This window comes from Toxorhynchites rutilus, chromosome 1, assembly GCF_029784135.1.
Source record: "Toxorhynchites rutilus septentrionalis strain SRP chromosome 1, ASM2978413v1, whole genome shotgun sequence".
In the NCBI taxonomy this organism is placed as follows: domain Eukaryota; kingdom Metazoa; phylum Arthropoda; class Insecta; order Diptera; family Culicidae; genus Toxorhynchites; species Toxorhynchites rutilus.
The window spans coordinates 33,377,701-33,399,233 of record NC_073744.1 but is presented as its reverse complement, the minus strand read 5'-3'; the positions used below and the strand labels follow the sequence as shown (position 1 = coordinate 33,399,233).

Genomic DNA, 21,533 nt, shown 5'->3' with positions numbered 1-21,533 from the left:
CCAATGCACACATTTTGGTAATCACATTCATTACAATGTATGCCTTTGCCGACTCAGTGCTGCATAAACCCAGATCAACAAGTTGAAGCTTGGATAGTCCTACTCAGCATCATGCTCATTGAAAGGATTAAAGTAGTATTAAGGCAATGAGACAACCGCAAGTAATTATCCGGATTGGTTGGTTGTTTGGTTTGGTTCGGTACCATTAAACTTATCCGGGGATGTTGTGTGCCGCGTAGGCCAGCTCTAAACTATGGAGTAGAAATTTGCTGCTTGGCTTGCGGTGAGGACGATGTCAATGGTGAGGAATCATTTAAAGGATTATCACAGTGTTCAGAACATTGAAATTCAATCAATATGACGTTGAAGATGCTTTGTGATGAACTTGGCACAAAACATTATCCCTCTAAACGATGATTTTAGTATATATTACAGTTTATGTCCGTGATAGGAATATTTATCTTCAGTGTTCTAAAACCGTGAATAATTCAAAGAGGTCTTTTGCGATATACATGTGTTGTCTATTAATACGGAAAGCTCGAATCTGAAACCATCAACAGCAAGGAAAATGACATCAAGATTTTTTAGTCGAAACAGTAAAAAAAAATTATCCAACTCGGAAACAATGTCTCAGTTTGTGGTTCAGTAAACGGACAAAGGGATACAACCGTGAAAGACACCGGGATCAGGAAGCGAGTGTTTACTACGCTCTGCCGAGCGCCAGACGAGCATCATTAGCCGTCGGCCGCTGAGACTCCACCAACTCTGGAGATGCCACGAATGATTGCTATACGCTAATGGTGGTGGGTGAGTTCCCTCCAGAGCTCCGCCATCTGCAACATCTGAAAGCACCACGATTGTCTGTTTCCCAGAAAACTTATTATTGCCATTCATAGCGCATGAAACGGGGGCGGCAAAATCAACTTTCCACACAAGTCAATATTTTGCCTCTCCGTCGAAAGTCAAATTATAACTTCGCAATCGGTTGTTGAAAGTTGAAAAGCAGCTGTATCAGAAACCATTCAAAGTGCCTCGTGAAGTAACTGCAAAGATAAAGAGGGACGGGGTGTGAGGAAAGAATTCTTAATCTGTGGACCCTTTTTATTTTGCCGCTCCTAGCCAAAGAGCACATGTGAGTTGAAAGTTACGAGCTTCTCTCTGAAGTAAGTTAAATTGAAAATAAATATTTAACAGCGCGAGCACATAGTAGCGAATTTTGCGTATGGCTCGTTGCATCAAGCAAAAAAGAAAAAAAAATATTACAAAAGTTTTGCGAAACCTTCCTCGCCCTGGGTGTAAAAGTGGCGAAAACCAGGATGCCTTTTCACATTTCCATATATTAAATTTCAACTCGAAAACACACGCCCGGTACATTTATCGAACATAACCACCATTCAACGGTTTCGAGCGTTTTGGTTTTGTTTTCGCGCTTTATCGAGAGTGAGATTTGTTAAATTTTCCCACAGCATTCGATGCTTCACAACATGACGGATGTTTCGAGAGATATTGGGCTTAAACCACAACGAAATACGTTTTATAATGTGATGTTCGTGGAAACGAAGAAATTGGAAGTCAACGGACAAAAGATGCTGTGAAAATTAATAACCAGCTGATTATACTCGATGGAATAACGAGGTCCGACCATTCGTGGTAAACCAATATCTATAGCTCAACAATGATGGGTCCCTGTTGATGTGTGGGGAAAAAACGGTTTGGATTACCATTTACCAATTTTGAAGTGATTTGTTTTGGACAGAATTCATTGCTGAATCTATTAGGATGGGAAATTCAGACCTGACTTTCGTCATTCTGAAACCTGTATTCCTCATTCTAGTTTTAATGGTGGTTATTTTTCTGATTTCGGATCCAAATCCCTAAGTCCCAATCCAGGGAGCCAAAATGCCAAAGTTTCTCTTACAACATTTTTTTCCTGTTTTCTTTGAAAAAAATAAAACTAATCCTAATCTGGTTCAAAGTCAAGATAACGATGTAGTGCATTCGACAATGTTACAGTTTCGGTTTTATATTTTCTTTCAGATTGTTAGGTATTTAATATTAACGCATCCAGTTGTTCGACCACTTGTAATATAGTAATAAATTGTCATTAGGAATCATTTCAATAATTGGTTAAATGACCAATTGAAAATGTTGGAAACATCCATTAAAATTCGAAAATCAATGAAAACTAAATTTCCGAAGAAAACATCACTTTTGGAGACTGCGTATACGAGTATTAACGAAGTATTTTTATTTTTATTTCAAAAGTAAATTTTAAGTGAATTAATTGTGTTATTTTTTCAAGAAATATAGTCATGAATAGAACGGCAGTGATGAATGAGAAATTATAAAGTTCTAAAATTAAATATTGGGCCCGATTATGTAATTATAGTCGAACAGAATTTCACTTGTTGTCTCTATTTTACTGTTATCGCACAGTTGGATGAAAGCTGTCGGCATAATTTTTCGAGCTGTTTGGTTTGTTTGTTGCATTCCTGATGCTTTGCTTTAAGAAACATTACGGAGACATTTCAAAATATGCAATTTGCCGACGCTCGAGAAAGAACTCGATTCGGAAAGATTCTATCGATTTACAAAATGATAGTGAAAGTTATAGGGATCGAATTTAACGTTCGATTCAATTTACATAATAGAGGCCAAAAGTTCCGTTAGATAGTTCTTATACTTCTAGTTAATTGGTTAATCGATCTCACAGACCGAGAATCAATAATTTTTATTTAGTTAGAAAAAGTCTAAGTCCTCTAATTGGGCATCTAGCCAATTGGACAGACCTGTAATGCGACAAGAATATTTAATTGGATATTTTGATATGATTCTGTAAACCTTCTTTGTGCAAGCTTCAACAACACGATGAATTTTTAGGAGTGTTTTCGACCATTTTCCAACCATTTTACTATATTATGTATTTTGCACACTTTTCTAGCGATTGTTTGTTAAATTTTCAATGATTTTTCTATTTGAACTTATTTCTCACATTTTGTTGTGTTTGTTGATAAGTCCAATTAAAGGTCACAATCACCAGTAATGCGACAATGAGTGGTACTTTGGTATGACCCACTAGAGGTGAATCACTGTATCTTTTTTGCTTAAAATAAATACAAATAATGCCTAAAAATAGCATCAGCAAAAAACAATAGCAAAATTACAGAGACACGCACAGTCTGTGACACTGTGCGCGAGTATACGAGCTATGATTTTGCGCGCAAATACAGGAGAGTTCAAACTAGGATTGGGCGATCTTTAGAAAAAGATCTATCTTGACGGATAGATTCTCTAAACGGTGTAGGGATGGATTCACTGATTAAATCGTTACCAGAGAATCGATCTTTGAAAATCGAATCCTTTTTTCCAATTTATTTACTTATTCTTTATAATTGTTAATAAACACGGAATGAAAATTTCACATTTATATTCAACCATCGAGGGAATTTCAATTTGATTCTCAACACAAAGGTCACAAAAATAACTTGAATGCCCAAAAAAATTGTATTTTCCAGAGCCTTTATTGTGTACCGTTATGGAATCATTCAATTTAATGAATTAAATTATTTTTTTCCAATTCATTTATTTGTAAGGCTCAATCGCATGAGCTTTGCGGAGCCACTAATTCATGATTTGTTTTTACAGAATTTCAACTTAAATCTATGTTTAGTAGGTTTCGACCGATTACTCGCGGATTACTCGAGGTTAGAGGGGCAAGGTTGAAAATTATTATTAGAAATGCAACAACTGATATTCATGTAGAACTCCACTGGCAATAATCCCATAAAATCCAACCGTGCCATACGTCTGGCATTTAGTCGAAGTTTTGGTAGTAGTCTTAGTTCTAGAAAAAATGCTTCAGCTGGACCTGATGTCACCATCCAATTTCGTCACAATTTTCACTGTCAATCAAGTGAATGAGATGGCGTAAATAGCTTGTATCAATTGGTTTTGTAATGACCAAACTTACAAAACTGCTGTTTGTCAGGTGGTTTTTGATGAGATTAATCGTTGAGTATGAAGTAAATTTTGTGAGAATATGCCAAATATTTAAAAAAGCTTTAGTTAACCCATTAACGACCAAGCTGTAAAAAATATTTTTTTGATGAAAGCCATTGGTGTAATTTTAATTATTGACGCTAAAGAATCCCCAATGTTCAAGAATTATTTTTTTCCCATCTTCCATTTTCCGGGAAATGACTGTTCGAAAAATCGAACATTGGCCGAAACCCGCACTTTTTATTTGCAAGTACAAACACACTGCGAACTGAAAGTCACTTCAATTAGCAAATATACGGTATTCATAAATGCATCAATTTTACATTCCGAGACGAACAGGCACAGGAGGATGCAGGTCTCTAAGTATAAACTTAAATGAATCCACCTAAGGTGAGATGTGACATTTCTTATTCAATGTAATTTTAACTTATTACTGGCAGGTTTTTTCTTTCAAACGAAAGCATATGCTGTTATTTCTATTGTTAGTCTTGGAGAAATGTCTATGCTTAAGAATCATTTCTTCCCAATTATCCTTTTCCCGAAAAATCTAACATTTCCCAAAACCAGCAAAGTACCAAAATTATGCGAAAAAAAAAGGCATTGAGGATTGAGTGGTTATTATTCGGTCCGGTGGGAGAATATTCACACCAGCAATCGCATTAGAATCCTCGTTACACGTACTGATCATTTTCTCCAGTTCCTGCACACACGAACACACGGGCCGTAATCACTTAAGGTTATTACGGACAAAAAATCGTACAGATTTTCAATAATATTTGCTAAATCAATCGATGTTTGCAAACATTCACAATTGAAAATGCAAAAACAAATGAAAAACCTTCCGTCTTTCAAAGTAAATGAAACAAAATGCGCTGCGTAGGTTAGATGTGTTGGTATTGATTCAGCAGAGAAAAATGTTGGTTAAAAAATAGGTTAAAAGGGGGAACTTGAAACCATTTCTTAAATAAATCAAAAAATGGATGAGCATTCAGCGATAGATTTTTTCAATTGTATCCCTAATATATTCCCGAAATCGATTATTAAAAGGTGATCCTTATAGGAGTGCTATGCTCCGCACTCGAACGGTCAAAATCAATGTTCACTGAAAAACAAATTTACAAAAGGAATTCTACGATCAAAAATATCGAAAAGATCGATTATCGCGTTTTCTGGAGTACAAAGAATCGATCCAAAAAATCGGAAATCGGAGAGGAAAAGATCGATCTTCCGAAAACCGATGCAAGATTGCCCAATCCTAGTTCAAACTTTGTCTTATTGTCTAGTACTAAATTCATTTTCTGATGACTTTTTCATACAGTCAACGTTGGTAGACCGCAGCCTAACATTTGAACAATAAATCGCCCGTAATACCCAAAAGTTTGGCCAACACTGTTTTATAGTTTCTGAAATATATGGAAATAGCTGACCCGGCAAACTTCGTCTCACCCAGCATGGGTTTTTGACGTAGAACTACGTCTTTCATTAAGGGTGCAAAATCACGTTTTTATGAAATAAAGTTAACGCTAATAACTATTTTTGCCGCGAACGGATTTTGGCGATTTACATACCAAATGAATCGGAAATCCCCTAAGATTTATTCAATATGCTATACATTACAATCCCATGGTGTATAAATGGTTAAAATTCATGAAAACTATAAGCGTTTCCATTTTCCCATACATTTGTTCTGTCCATTTGTGTGCTTTCCCGAACAGAGCTGTCAATAACGAGTAACTCATGGACGAGCAACGAAGGGGAAATCGTAAGACTTAAAGTCTCTGTGAACAAAGGAAAAGAAAAAGAACGAAGGGGAATGTTTGCCTAGGGTATAAACAGAGGACCTCGCTGAGGCAAACTTTCATTCTTCGTGAGGACACCGACTGAACAACATCGTTGCTGGGCGAGCTGGACGGTGAGGAGTGGAGGTGTAGTACGAGGGAAAAGTAAAGTTTTCCAAGGACCTTTTTGTAGGTTAGAGACGAATGAACTAAAGAAGTTTAAAGTCTCACGTGTCTTAGTTTCGGATTGAAATGTGGACGCGAACAAATTACTGACTCGCCGATGTCACTAGCACTGCAATAATTGCATCAAACTGACGCCGTTGCATTAAGGTTATGAGCTACACAATTATGTGGGAATCATCAAGCTAGGCTATCGTCAGCTCACCAGGAATATAAATGTTCTGGAATTTTGTCTGTGATTTGGTTTCGCATGATGGTAGCAAAACTCTCTCCACAAAGGATGCCAGCTAAGCTGATCTAGACCGGCAATATTAACAAAAAGGGCTTCTGTTGAGAAGAGCGTAAAACGGAGATAAGTGTGTGCATATTTAATTGCTTCAAACCATCGATATATGGAAATTTTTGTGTGTGGACGTGCGTGCGTTTTGGCGTATTGCGCTGTTGCGGGTGAACATGTCGATCCGAACGTGACGACAAGGAGGGGAGATAGCGGGAGAGAAATATTGGCGCTAGGGTATTAGTAATGAATATCTGCTGTGGCAAATATTCAGCCTTTTTCCAAGCAGTTGACATCGTTTGTTTTCCGTCACCATAAAAGCTTCGTTGTTGCCTTTGACATTGTATCAATGCATTAAACTGACGCTATGGTAAATCAGGTGTTAAGGTTGTGCACCAAAAAATTATTTATATTTTATTATTTATATTATTATTATTTATATTATTTAAATATTGAATACCAAGTTATAATAAGTTATAAATTTATTTGGGTTCACGTGCCAGTTGCAAAGCTCCCTTCAACTAGGATTGCATTTGCGCTAATCTTGATCATGATGAAGCAGTGCTACTCTTTTCGAGGTTGTTGAGATTAACAGGAAGGTAAATGTCGTTCTGGAATTCTGTATGTGATTTGGTTTCGCTTACCAGTAGCAAAACTTTCTCCACTAAGGATGATAACTGCGCTTATCTCGAGCATATATTGTTCTGCGAGGACAAGAATGAATCATCAAACAATAATCGTCAAATGATTCTACAAGAAAAAAATATTTCAGGGCGACCACTGCTAGAATGGTTATTTCTAAAATTTCATAGCATGATAAAATAATACTCGCAGTTATAAACAAGCGACTTGAATTAAACTACAGCGTAGTTCTACGTCAACAATGCGGTCGTGTCTTGGACACAACCTCCTATAATTTTTTTGTTATGAATACATTCAAACATTTACGTTTTCTTATTAAGCGAATGTTCATGGGTCCAATCGCAGATCCGTTAATTGATTGATCTTCTAAACGAACCTTTACAATTTCCTTTCACTATAAGTTTCCTAGTACTTCTACCAAAACTCGTCATAATAATATCAAATTATTATCGTTCAAAATTTTTCAGTCATTTGCAAATAGCATGTTTCTTCGTTACATGAAATACATGTTTGATATAGAAAATATAAAATATAGATAACATAATATAATAGAATATATAAAATATAAGAGTAGGTTTTTTCACCTGAAAATTCATTTCTACTCGCGAAAAATGATCAATTTTGTTAGCGCAAACATCGAACAAACTAATGACACTTATCACGATGTAATTGTAGAACATATGGGAATCTTATTTTTCGAATTTTCCCATTTTTCAATCATCATGTTTGGTTGGAATATATTTGGTTGTAATATTTAGTAATATTTTCATGGGACCCCCTTCCCTTTTCCATAGGAGAGAGGTGTGTCAAACCATTAAAGAAACATTTCTTGTACTCTAAAACCGTCACATTCCAATTTTGGTTCCGTTTGCGCTATTAATTCTCGAGTTATGCAGAAATTTGTGTTTTATTTGTGTGGCAGCTCCCCCTTAGGTAGAAGGAAGGAAGGCTCGCTAGAACCTCCACATGCCAAATTTGGCTCCTTGAGTTATGGCAGAAATTTGTGTTTTGTTGGATGGTTACCTCCACTTAGAGAGAAGGGAAGAGTGTCGAACCACCATATAAACATTTCTTGCTCCCTAGAACCTCCACATGTCATGTTTGGCTCCGTATGCTTGATTAGTTCTCGAGCGATGCACAAATTTGTGTTTCATTTATATGGCAGCCCCCCTCAGGGGGGGGGCTCGTGTCGAACCACCATAAACACATTTGTTGCCCCCCATAATCTCCACATGTCAAATTTGATTCCATTCACGCAATTAGTTCTCGAGAATTTTAAAAGAATACATTTTTGAGAAATATGAATTTAATTTTTTTAAATAATATTATTTTTCAATGTATTTTTGTAAAAATTTTCGGTATATTTTATAAGGATTGAGCATTTTTTTATAATTCATTCTCTGACCAAAATTCTGAACATCTCATAGTTCAGGAGTCCGAAATTTTTGTTAAAAATTGAGTAATATTTATTGGCCCTTTTCAAAAAGTAGTTTAATTCTTTTTTGGAGATTTCAAGTATGCAAAGTTGCTTAAATGATCTATTCACAACGTTTCACTGCAATCGAAGATGTTGTTACAAATGCACAATGATCCCTAATGTGCATTCATGTGGAAATTAATATTTAGAGCTCGATAGTTATTCTCTATACGTGAACTATCTCCAACAAAGTTGTTACATATGAAAATGTGTGCCTTCAAAGTGTTGTAAAAAAATAGGGTAACCAAAATTTTCGATGAAACAAAAAATATAACTTTCTTATCTTTACAGATAGAAGTAAACTCAGTTCGACAATATTGTAGTCCCAGTTAGTTTAAGTAACTTTATACAACAAGTTTTTTTCTGTCACTAGAAATAATCGATATAGGTGCGTTAGGGTTACAATGAAAAAAAACGGTTTTTTACTCAAACTTTCATATTTCAAAATTTAAATGCGAACTGTCTTCAGAATACTTTGAGAACTTACGAAGACAAACATTTTGCGATGCAGATTTTGTGAATATGTCAACTCTACTCAAATTTATTCATATTTCTTCACCAAAACTACGCCCTCTTCATTTGTTCGTCATTTTTTCTGGAGCAAACATATAAAATGTTTATTGGTGGCATTTTAAAGAGCATATTTCACTCTACATAATGTGAGATGTTCAAAACTATGCATTTTTTTGTATTTGAGTGAACTAAAATTGCAATCATTGGTTTTTGGGTGAAATCAATAATCAATAACTTTGAATAGGATTATGATATGGACAGTGTCATGTATCCATCAATGTTTCAATGATGGAGTTTTTGTTTGTAGACGCTGTCAACAAGGTATACAATGCTGGGTTTTAAGTCGTTGCTGCTACTGCAGTAGAGAAACGTTGGTAAATCATATTATCCATTGTGAATATATAAAAAAAATATATGGCAACAAGTTTTGAAACTTCGCTCCATAATGATTCATTATAATGTTATTTCGGCCAATGAAAACTGCTTTACAGTGAAGAATGAAAAATGAAGACATTTAACGTTTGGTTTGAGATGTTCATGCTATGTTTTTTTCTCATTTTTCATTTCCACGAATAGCGTCTCCACAGAACACAGACAAGTATTCTCACAGCTTCCAGCATATGGAACTAAGGACCGTATCGTTAATTATGGGTACGCTCAAAACACAGCTTTATTTCAAATATTGCATTTATTTTTCAGTTCTGATATCAAAATATTGTATCTTATGAATGAAAGAAAGGAGTAACAGTAAAAAATAATCAAGATTCTGATTTTCGCGCCAATGATCGCACCTGCTTCTTGATGTCCCTCATTAGGTTCTGGACAACCGTCTCATCGACTTGTTTGCTCACATTTATCCAATCCTTTTTGAACTGCTCAAGGTCATCGGCTGCCTTGTCCTTCTTCCGCAGTCGTCCCTTCATCAAAGCCCCAAATTTTTCAATAGGTCTTATTTGCGGACAATTTGGAGGATTCATCTCCTTTTCCACAAAATCGACATTATTCTCGCGATACCAATCCAAGGTCAAACGTGCATAGTGGCATGATGCCAAATCAGGCCAAAATAGTGTCGGACCAGTGTGCTTTCGGATGAGCGGTAACACACGCTTTTGGAGACATTCTTTCCGGTAAATTTCACCATTCATATTCCCGAGAGTGAAGAAAGGAGATGATTTCATGCCACATTGACAAACAGCTTGCCAAACCAGCACTTTCTTACCGAATTTTTCGCAAAAAATTGACTTCTCCGCGTTCGGGACATCTGTTCCTTGCTTTACAGTGTAAAACTGTGCCCCAGGAAGAGTTTTGTAGTCCAGTTTGACGTAGGTTTCATCATCCATGACGATGCACAGTTCGCGTTTGCTTAAAATCCCATCGTAAAGCTTACGGGCACGGGTTTTCACGGAACTTGCCTGAATTTGGCTGCGTTTGGGACATTTTTGCTTTCTATATGCCTTCAGTGAGTTACGTTCTTTGGCACGTTGAACCATACCGATTGATGTTCCACACTTTTTTGCGCAATCCCGTATCGATAATTCCTTTTTTCTTTCAAATTGCCTGCAAATCTTTTTATCCAAGTTTGGCTTGGATGGCCCAGGTTTTCTGCCGCGACCGGGTAGATCCTTCAATGTATTATACATACCAAATCGCTTGATAGCGTTTTGGACCGCATGGACGCTTACTCCTTCCGCCTTCGCCAATTTTCTCATTGATATTCCTGTTTCGGAGCAGTATCTGGTCACAATGGATTTTCGTTTTTCTTCTGTTAGCCCTCTCATGATTGCACTTTTAGGAAAAAACGATCTTTTAACAATGCTAACTGAACGCTAACTGTGTCAACAACAGGAGAAAAATAAACAGCTGTCGAAACAAGCTATAGTCTTTTTCAGACGGAGACTCTAAGGCGTACCCATAAATAACGATACGGTCCTTAGCACACAAATAGGGAAGAATGATTCGCATTTGCAGTGTATTTATCATTTCACTGCATGTTTCCTGTATGTTTTGTCATCGCTGTCTGTTTCCTTTAAAATGAATTGCTGGTAAATGAACATCATTCCCAGCACTCAATCATGTGCTCGTATGGAAACTTTGGTTCTAAGTTCTTACTGTACATGTCATTCATGGGAAATTTTGACGCTAGCTTTGTAGAATTCGGACAGATTGAGTGTAGATTGCAAGAGATATTTAATTATTGTTGATCTGAAGAAATGCCATTCAAATAATAAAACAACAGTCATCAAAACAATTATGCCAATCATCTGAAAAAAAAAATAAACCACTCAGATAGACTGATCCGGTAGTTGAAGTGCTAATTAACTGTGAAAACGGCAATCGTGAATAACTGAAAAACTACACATCGCATCACGCCTCCACTTAATCGAATTCCCTTGAACCCATCGAATCAAGGATGCTCGGATAAAAAAGCATGTAGCCTGGCGCTGGAGAGTCAATTAGCAATATAATTAACTACTCGCAAGATAATCATCATCCCCATGAAACGAGATTCTTTCTCCAATTCAAAGACTTCCCACCACAATTAAACTCCCGCACATACAAACAAACGGAGAAAGAAAACTGGTAATAATAATAATAATGACAGCCCCACCTGTGATCTGGAAGTTGGCATTTGATAATGTCGCCGAATTAGCGCGCTTTACTTACCACTAACGAACTGTTCGGCGAGCATTAGCCAGCATAAGAAGATGAAATTAAACCAGCCGTAAACAATTTTCCTCCGCTTTGGCATCGCTGTGAAGGTGCTTCCTCTGCTGGTCCTGCAGGTCGAGGATCTGGAGCGAGCGGCGGTGGTGGTGATGGTGGCGGCGGTAGTGGAAGAAGTCCTGCAAGCGAGAATGAAAAGTCAGGAAAAAGATGAGATCATTGTGTGTGTGTGTGTGTGTGGGTGTATCTGCGGGAAGATAGCATTGGCAGAGAGGGATATATTCATAAGTAGCCCGCTACCAACCCACCCCGCAAGGAGTGGGTGGATGGTTGGTTGGCTGGCGAAGATCATTGCTTGTAATTTCATCAAATTATTGCTTATTAAATGTGATTACAGTCTCTTTTTTGTGCTAACGTTGGAGCAGCGTTTTCCCAGACGCTGAGGAGCAATTTGATTGTATGATGCGAAATGGCACCCGGTGGGAGCATTAGCGGCAAGCAAAAAAACCACACATCGTTTGGGGGAAATTAGGCACGATTTGATTGATGGTGATCAAAAAATGGGGAAAGCTACATCGCGGGAAGATAAGCATCCAGCAGGATATCACACGCATACACGAGGTTTGTTCATGACAAACTGGATGTTGTTTTAATTTGCTCTACTTCTGCGGTTCCTTAAAATCACATAACTGGCGCGTCCTTTTCTTCTGTCATTAAAAATGCAAATTTGTTCTAATGACTCCGCTTTTACCGTCTCCTCAGCCAAGATAGAGTCCTGAAATGATTAATCATCGTCATCTCAAAAGCTAGTCAAAGCAGTGACATTTTATTCTCGCTACAACTGGTGTCATTGGCAATCCTTAAGTGGGCTTGAAGGGAGGAGTAAAATAAAATATGATTAAGAGGCAGTTGACAGAAGACAAAACAAAAAGGGGTGAGATATTTAAGATGAACAAAACTTTTCTCATTTATCACATCGCCGAGCTGGTTTTCATTATCGCTTCGAAAGAAAAGGAGCACTCTTGCCCCTTCAAGCATGAGTCCGAGACTGTTCACTTAAATGGGACTCATTTTTGGCATTAATGATTATGAGTGAATCATTTCTGATCTCGATAGAAAGACGAAACAAAAGTTCATTTAAAAAGTATCGGTTAGCTCCGGGGACAGCTCCTAATATCCGTTAATTGATTCCAAAAGCGGCTAGTCAATTCGATATTAATTGATTCGAAAACAGTCGGAGAGCATCGTGACAAGCGATAACACTGGCCCCTGCTACGGGTGTACCGACACGTTTATGCTCTCAACAGCTATCGATGATCAACGCCCTCGCTTATCCGGCCTGGAAAACCACCCGCTTATCCTAGAGGTGGTGGGTGGAGCGAGGCGAGAAGCGGATCATTGATAGCACACCTCACGTTCGATTGGTGTCTCCCCAATGATGAAGAGATTTTTCATTCGTTTCTTCCCCTGCTTCGGACTCTCGCCTTCACCGGGTTCAGGGTAAGAACGGAGATAGCGCTTTTGAATATTTATGAATGCACATAACCTCCACGGCCATAAACATCGATACCAAATAATCTCCAGAGGCAAATGATTCCGTTTGTTCCCGTTTGTTGCTTCGGCAGCGGCTGGTGTTAAGATCCGAATCGTTTGGAATGAAACGGGTTCCCAAACGAGAGTGGGTGGACTGAGTTTAGGATTGATTATGAGACAGATTGTGACCTTGAATGCGGATTGATTACAACATCGGGAGAGTTTTCGATTCCAACCAAAGATGCCAGATCTAAGAGAGTATCCCTGGATCTACGGAAACAGGTATCCGTACGTGAAACCGACGGTATTTTGCACAATCTCTATGGAGCAATTTCACTTTAAATTAACCGACTGCTGTCCTGACCATCTCGGATTTTCCTGGAATTTTAGTATGCCATTATCCGTACTTAAAATCCAAATGATTAATTCAAATCTGATCTACCGCAAAGTTTTTGGGAAATCAATTATCTATTTAGTAAAAATAACATTTCAAATACACCGTAAAGAAATTTTAATCCAAATTTTAATTTAATATTGATTTATTTTTGATATTTTTCAGTATCTTTTAGCATAATTACATTTTTAACACTCCCAAAAACATCATTTCCAAGACGTATCGTAGTTCAAACGAGATTGAAACGCGTTTAGCTTGAAACCTTGTTTCTCATCTGGCGGCACGTTCGATCGTTTGATCGACTCGGCTGACTTTTTCTCCAGAAACTTCACTCCTTCGAATACGACCAGGAATCGCAAAAAAAACACTGACGAAAAAAAGCAGTTGAAAAGCATCACATTAACCTTAAAGAATGGCGTTCCCATTTGTAATTCGATCTCATTTGTACCCAAAAAATTTGTACCCAACACGATAAATCTGCTTCAGTGTAGCGCGATTGAAGATTTCTTCGGGTTTATGAGCTTCTCGGTGTACACAAATAACTGGAGAGTCACGAATTGCAAACAGTTGGTTGGTGGAATCAAGAGATGCATTCGCAAAGTTTACATGAAGACCATTCAACGCTCCTGTTCCGAAAATTTTAGGTGCCATCGGTTTTAATTATGCAAAGTCGTGGAGCGCGATCTATTTTTTTCCTAAAATCCCAGTCAAATTTGGACAATATTTCTACCAAACATAAATAAATTCCAGTCAAATTAAATTCTCAAGTAAAATCAAGTTTCAGATTAGATTAGATCAGGCAATGATTTCAGCAAACATTTAATCAAATTCGCAAGTCTCAAAACAGTTATTAGGCTGTCAAAAAAGAACTGTGGTATTTCCGCGAGGTGTCGTTGTAAGCGCGTAGTTCTAGTTGTATTCAATGTATCGAGTCATACTATAGATTGTATTTTTTTTAGGTATTTTTGCGCGCTATAATATAGTCCTTGACAGTGTTTTGTTTGGTTTAGTCGTTCGTGAGTTATAGTGTCGCAAATATGGAGCAAAATAAAGAGAAAATCCGACATATTTTACAGTACTACTATGACAAAGGCAAAAATGCATCTCAAGCTGCCAATAAAATTTGTGCAGTTTATGTACCCGATACAGTTTCCATTTCCACCGCACAACGATGGTTTCAACGTTTTCGTTCTGGTGTAGAGGTCGTCGAAGATGCGCCACGCTCCGGAAGGCCTGTCGTCGAAAATTACGACAAAATCGCTGAATTAGCCGAGAAAGACCGGCATAGTAGCAGCCGTAGCATCGGCCAAGAGCTGGGGATAAGTCATCAGACCGTTATTCACCATTTGAAGAAGCTTGGATTCAAAAAAAAGCTCGATGTATGGGTGCCACACACGTAGACGCAAAAAAACATCTTTGACCGTATCGACGCATGTGAATCGCTGCTGAATCGCAACAAAATCGACCCGTTTCTGAAGCGGATGGTGACTGGTGATGAAAAGTGGGTCACTTACGCAACGTGAAGCGCAAACGGTCGTGGTCGAAGCCCGCTGAAGCGGCTCAGACGGTGGCCAAGCCCTCATTAACGGCCAGGAAGGTTCTGCTGTGTGTTTGGTGGGATTGTCAAGGAATAATCTATTATGAGCTGCTTCCCTATGGCCAAACGCTCAATTCGGACCTGTACTGCCAACAACTGGACCGCTTGAAGGTAGCACTCATGAAGAAGAGGCCATCTCTGATAAACAGAGGCCGCATTGTCTTCCATCAGGACAACGCCAGGCCACACACTTCTTTGGTGACGCGCCAGAAGCTCCGGGAGCTCGGATGGGAGGTTCTTTTGCATCCGCCGTATAGTCCGGACCTTGCACCAAGTGACTACCGAACGAGCTAGGTAGTTAGAAGTTAGCCACAAAAGAGGCCTGTGAAAATTGGCTATCCGAGTTTTTTGCCAATAAGGAAGCGAGCTTCTATAACAGGGGTATTATGAAGTTGGCATCTCGTTGGGAACAAATCATCGAACAAAACGGCGCATATTTGACTTAAAACAGATAATTGTAACTAATTTTATGAACAAATGAAAATTCAAAAAAAATACCGCAGGATCTTTTTGACAGCCTAATATTTTCAAATTTCTGCTGCTTCGTTAAATTTGACTAAACGTAGGCAGAGATAGATTCTAGGGAAATTTCAGTATAACAAAAATTTCTCCATTTTTTAGTTTCAGCAGAAAAATTATTCTGTTAGCTTGCTTTTAAAAATAACTATCAATGAAAGTGTGATCATAAAAATTCAGGCAAAATTGAATACTTATTTGAATCACAATTCACAAATTTATGTTTAAGTTCCGATTTCATTCTATTGATATCCAATCCCACATCCAAACTAACGTTTTTATTTATCCCATCTGTTTATTTTATTAGGCTTATTGGGCAATTCAGCTGTAACAGAGTCGCATTTATTCGTGTACATTTTTATTTTAAGACATTTTTGGTTGTATGTTACACTCTAGCCATTTTTAGGCGTAAGAGTATTGCTGGAAATCAATGGCGTTGGCAGAAAACATTTCATCTTCGGCAGAAATAATGCTTTTTTGAGTGCTGAACAAATAAAACACCTTTTTCAAAAGTTTTAAAATATTTCTCTCAGACTGAACGTCTTGGGATTGCACGCTTGGGATTGCACTAAAAAAAAGTTCAAACGATGTCAACGGGGATCGAACCAAAGCCGGCTGGAATGCAAAGTTGTTTTACACGACCACGCTATCCACATAGCCACTGATGCTGTTGCATAAATGCGTTATAATAGTGAGTGAAAAGGTTAGCGTAAACATGAATCTATATCCTTTTCGGTCTGGTCGCTTTATTATCAATGCGAAATTAGATTTTTTATCCAATGTACTACAAAAAAACATAGATTCGAAATTTATTTTTCGCCTCGATTTTAACTAAATGAAAATAAATGACAGCAGCTGTTCGATGACTCTTCGCAGAAGCCATCGAATCCTGCAGAATTCAAAATAAATGCACCTGTCAGTTCAAACTCATCAATTCCAACGTGCAGTCTGTGGCAAATGTTTAACGCTAACACAGGTGTTAACCCTGCTGTAGCCCGCTCCTTAGCTGCTCTCCGTATCACCCTTCCTCCATTCATTCCTATTAAATGTTAGGTCCCAAGTCCATCTCTAGGTTTCTCAGACACACAAACACACGCGATAGCTGTGATGGAGCGAACCAATTTTATTAACATCCTTGGCATCAGTCGCTTCTATATGTTCATCAATTCTCCACCCCGATTTACTGCTCCCAAAGGTGCCCGAAAAGGCTCGCATATAGGTAACACGTATGCCTGTCGGTGGCGGTGTCGATTCCTGCCGGCCGTTTGTGGCTACAGGCGGATGTGTTTGCTGGTGGTGGCTCTTGCGGGGCACCATTGTGAGAATCGTGAGGGGCGTGAAATGTTTCGTGCTGTTGTTTTTTGCATGGCGGAGTAAAACCGTTTAGAACCGCAACATTAAGGTTGTATCCTTTACAAGTTTCCCGTATTGAATAAAATAAAACAATGCCAGACACTTTGATGGTGATGCATCTGCTTCCAGTGATCTGTTTGTCTCGATTTATTTATTCATTTTATTTATTTATCAGGTCATTGACAAAAGAAAACATTGCAAATTAGTGCTTTTAGTACTTGGAGGTTTATGAGCATGCATCGTGCTTCATATGAAGCAAGTGGGAATAAGACCATTTCAGTTTTCGAAGAGCAAAAAGAAGAATCTGTTTCTGGACTGACTCAATACGTTCTTATATAATCGTGTATATAATCGACTCCAAAAAAATAGTTTTTTTTAAATATACAAGCTGACCCGGCAAACTTCGTCACGCCTAAATTTATTTTTCGTTATCACATCCACGTTTTCTCACTAAGCGCTGTTCAGGGGTCCAATCGCAGAATTGTTCATTGATTGATATTCTAACCTACCCTTTAAAATTACCATTTACTATAAAATTCCTAGTGCTTCTACCAAAACTCGTCATTGTAATAAAAGATTATTTTCAGACACAATTCTCGTTCAAGATTTTTCAAAAAAATATGATAGAATAAAGAAATCCCTAAATCTGACAATTACTCTCTCGAGTTTTGCTGTTATCAACACATTCGGTGGTCAATTTTGATTTATATAGATACAAGAAGGCATATGAGTGCGTTTATCAAATTTAAATCCATTTCCATTATCGAACAAAGATCAATTTCGTTAGCGCAAACATCAAATGGCTCGTCGAAATGTATTCGTAGAACATATGCGAATTGAATTTTTTCCTATTTTTCTTCAGAGTTTTCCGAAAATTTTAAATTGTCATGTTTGATGGGAATATGCTTGGTTGAAATATGTGTATTATTTCTATGGGAACCCCACTCCATTCCAGAGGAAGGGGAGGTTTCATACCATCATATAAAATTTTATCATACATAAAAACCCATACATCCCAAATTTGACTCCATTTGCTTGATCAGTTCTCGAGTTATGCAGAAGTTTGTGTTTCATGTGTATGGAAATCCTTCCCCCCTCCTTAGGAGAGGGGGGTGGAGTGTCTAACCATCGTAAAAACATTTATTGCACCCTAAAACCTCCGTATGCCTAATTTGGTTTCATTCGCTTGATTAATTCTCGAGTAATGTCGAAATTTGTGTTTCATTTGTATGGCAGCCCCCCCTTAGAGAAGGGGGAGGGGTCTCAAACTATCATGAAAACCTTCCCCGGCCCCAAAAACCCCTACATACCAATTTTCATGTCAATCGGTTCAGTAGTTTCTGAGTCCATTAGAATCAGACAGGCCGACAGACAGACAGAAATCAATTTTTATATGTATAGATAGATTTTTATGTTATGTTAAGGAGAAGAATTTAATTTTTTATTCATCCCCTTAAAATCAGAAAACATAACCTTTCTCATATAAAAAAATATAACTTGTCCAGAATCTTTCAGGAGGTGTTAGACAATCATATTTGATGAATAAAATGATGGTCTTATGGTTTATGGTCTAATTTCAACGGTGACAAGGTCATAGATCTTTTATTTTTGTTTGGGGCTCTGTTTGCCTCAAACTGGTTTTAAATTCAAAAGTTCGCTACGTAAGACGATTTGAAAGGTGTGAGAATTTGCTACAGGTAATAGTTGTGAAACATTTAAATTAGTCAATTTGAATAACATTTTGGGAGTGATAAACTTTTAAATTAAAGGCTTTTTTAAGGTGTTCTAATCAATTTTATTCTAAAAAATTATAATAAACTTGTGTGTCCACTATCAACCAAATTGAACTCTATAATCGTTCTACAATTTGTTTTTTGACACTCTACTTCTTTCTTTCTTAATTTGGCTGCAATATAGCTATGAACAAATCCTGGTGAGATTTCAATAAAGATCTTCATAAATCACGATTTTTACTCCACTGTACTTATAATAGTCGAATCGTTAAAATCTTATTTGTTTCTTTAAGTTATAGTTAATAAAAATTCAAACTGTATATAATCGAGCCCGCCCTGTATATAGGGTTGCCATTATAGAATATGGTTCGAAAAAAATCCTTTTTATCTCAGTTTTTTCTCAAAGAATCTGTTTTGAAATCTGAAATCTTCAGCTGATTAGCTGTCAACGGTTGAGAAGGGGAAGTAAAGTTATAAAGAGGCTAATGCTTGATGTTTTATTTTTATTTTTTAATTTTTTAAAATTCGTCGTCAACCATTTGATGATTCTGCAGATGGTCACAAAAGTATTTGTTTTTAATAGGCTTGACCATCAAATCGTTTAAATGACTCAAACTTCGTTTTTTGGTTTCGGTCGTAGTTGAATCTTTCTAGGTTATGTTTAATGATGGATTCCAGTTAGAACCATTTTATGCGGGCGAATCCAGCGTTTTCAATGATTTAATATTTTCAGAGTTGAATTAATTCCTTCTTCTCGCTTTCAGCTTTCAGCAGTAAGGTGTTTTTCTAATACGAACTGGACTGATTTTCTAGTCCGTGTTACGGAAACGCTTCGCTGTCTACCCAAATATATGGTAAATTCGATTTTCTATTTTCAACGTTATTTCAACACACTAACTACTGGAAATTTTATAATTGTATTGCAATAGGTTGATAAAGAGTGTCCAAATCGATTGGTGCAAAAACATCGTTCATTGAATTCAAAATTGAACTATTTTCGTGACACGACCGATATCTTGGCTTTTTACTCCGAAAAAGTTATCTTGCCTCGAAAAGTCTTGATGGTTCTTTTACACATTTTTAATCTTGAAAGAACTTTAAAAGCAAATAAGTTTCCATGACAGTATGAGTGCCAATTTACTTAACTGTGTTTTAGGAAGAAAAAAGATAAACAGTGTTTTTTATTTATTGTAACGCTAACCGATAACGCAGCTCAATAGAGGCAATCCGCTCAATGAAAGTTGATAAACGCTCATCTTATTTCCTAACAAGAATAAGAGATCTATTGAGTGTTTTGGTCGAAAAATTATTCAAGATTACCTTAGCATGGGTTCCCTCTCATTGCTCGATTCCGGGTAATGAGAAAGCGGACTCGCTAGCTAAGGTGGGCGCTTCAGAAGGCACACTTTTTGAAAGGCAAATTGCCTATAATGAATTTTTTCACATTCCTCGTCAGGACACACTCGTTAGTTGGCAGCGCATGTGGAGTGAAGATGAGTTCGGTCGTTGGTTACACACGATTATCCCTAAGGTCTCGACGAGTGCATGGTTCAAGGGATTGAATGTAGGTCGTGATTTCATTCGCGTGATATCTCGGCTTATGTCCAATCACTACAACCTAAACGCGCATTTCTATCGCATTGGGCTCGCAGCAAACAATCTTTGTGATTGTGGCGATGGCTACCACGACATCGAGCATGTTGTCTGGTCGTGTATCCGGTTCCATGCTGCTCGCTCTCAGCTCTCTAGAGCACTGAGAGCACAAGGCAGACAATCGGATATCCCCGTCCGGGATATCTTAGGTAGCCGGGATCCTGATCTTCTGCTTCATCTATACCTGTTCCTGAGAAACGCCGATGTCAACGTTTAATGATGTTTCCTTCGTTGTGTCCCCGTTTCATATCCCTCCTATCCGATCGATAAACTTTTACTTAGTCGCGGCAATACATACACACACTTTTTACAGATGCACGGGCCGAAGGTTGTGCAGTCCACTGATCATTCAACAAGAGCCAAAGGTTGTACCGCTCATGACAACTCTACACGAGATGATGATTGCGCCGGCTAGTGACCATTCATCCTGGATTCCTCGAGTCGAGAAAGACGCACCACGCTAGATATGGGGTACAGACTAGGGGGGCGTTGCTGATTAATGGTCAGCTGCATCCCAATAGGAAGTATCCCGTATCGGGCACACGTACAGAGCATCGAAGACTGCAACATACCAATTATGAGAACACTTGTAATACTAACCTCGAGCCAACCGCGAGTAATCGGATACATATTACTAACATAGTTGTAAGACAAAAATTGTCAAAATATTGGACTCCCGGCCCCGTCAGGCTAACGCCACATGTGCCTTAATAAAAAATATATTTTGGGAAAAAAAACGCATTTGCATTAGAATGTAATGATTTGACTTCAGTTCCGACCTTGCTGTTACACTCTTCATGTGCATTTTTTAATTACAAAATAAGGTTCTACGGAAATATTCTGTTATTATAGCAGATGACTTTGGTCTATTCTGCATTTTTTTTGTGCTTTTTGTTTTGTATTATATAAATTTCGTTTTTGAGCGTTAAACCAAATATGTAGGATATTTGCTGGTAGAATTTCGGTTCGAAAAGAATTTCTTCGGCACAAATTCTGATATTCTGTTATTCTGAATTCCAAGAAGAATATTTACAGATAGGTTGACAATTCCTTCGCTGCTTAGTAAAGTTTGCCATTCTACATCCAAACTAGCGTTGTCAGAAAGCATTTCAATTTCAACAGAAACCATACCTTGAAGCGTCAAATGGGCAAATAAATCATCTGTCCCCCAACGCTTTAAAATGTTTGTATGTATGGAAGCAGACATCTCTTTCTTTTTTT

General features: G+C 37.7%; 1 protein-coding gene across 3 annotated transcripts in view; it reads right to left on the bottom strand.

The window, feature by feature from the left end:
- Positions 1-21,533, bottom strand: part of LOC129764827 (uncharacterized) — a 576,657-nt gene that overhangs the window by 54,697 nt on the left and 500,427 nt on the right. For all 3 annotated transcript variants that reach the window (XM_055764341.1, XM_055764359.1, XM_055764351.1), the window contains one exon: positions 11,534-11,712. In XM_055764341.1, coding sequence (XP_055620316.1) covers positions 11,534-11,712 — 179 coding nt within the window. The remainder of the gene's footprint in view (positions 1-11,533; positions 11,713-21,533) is intronic.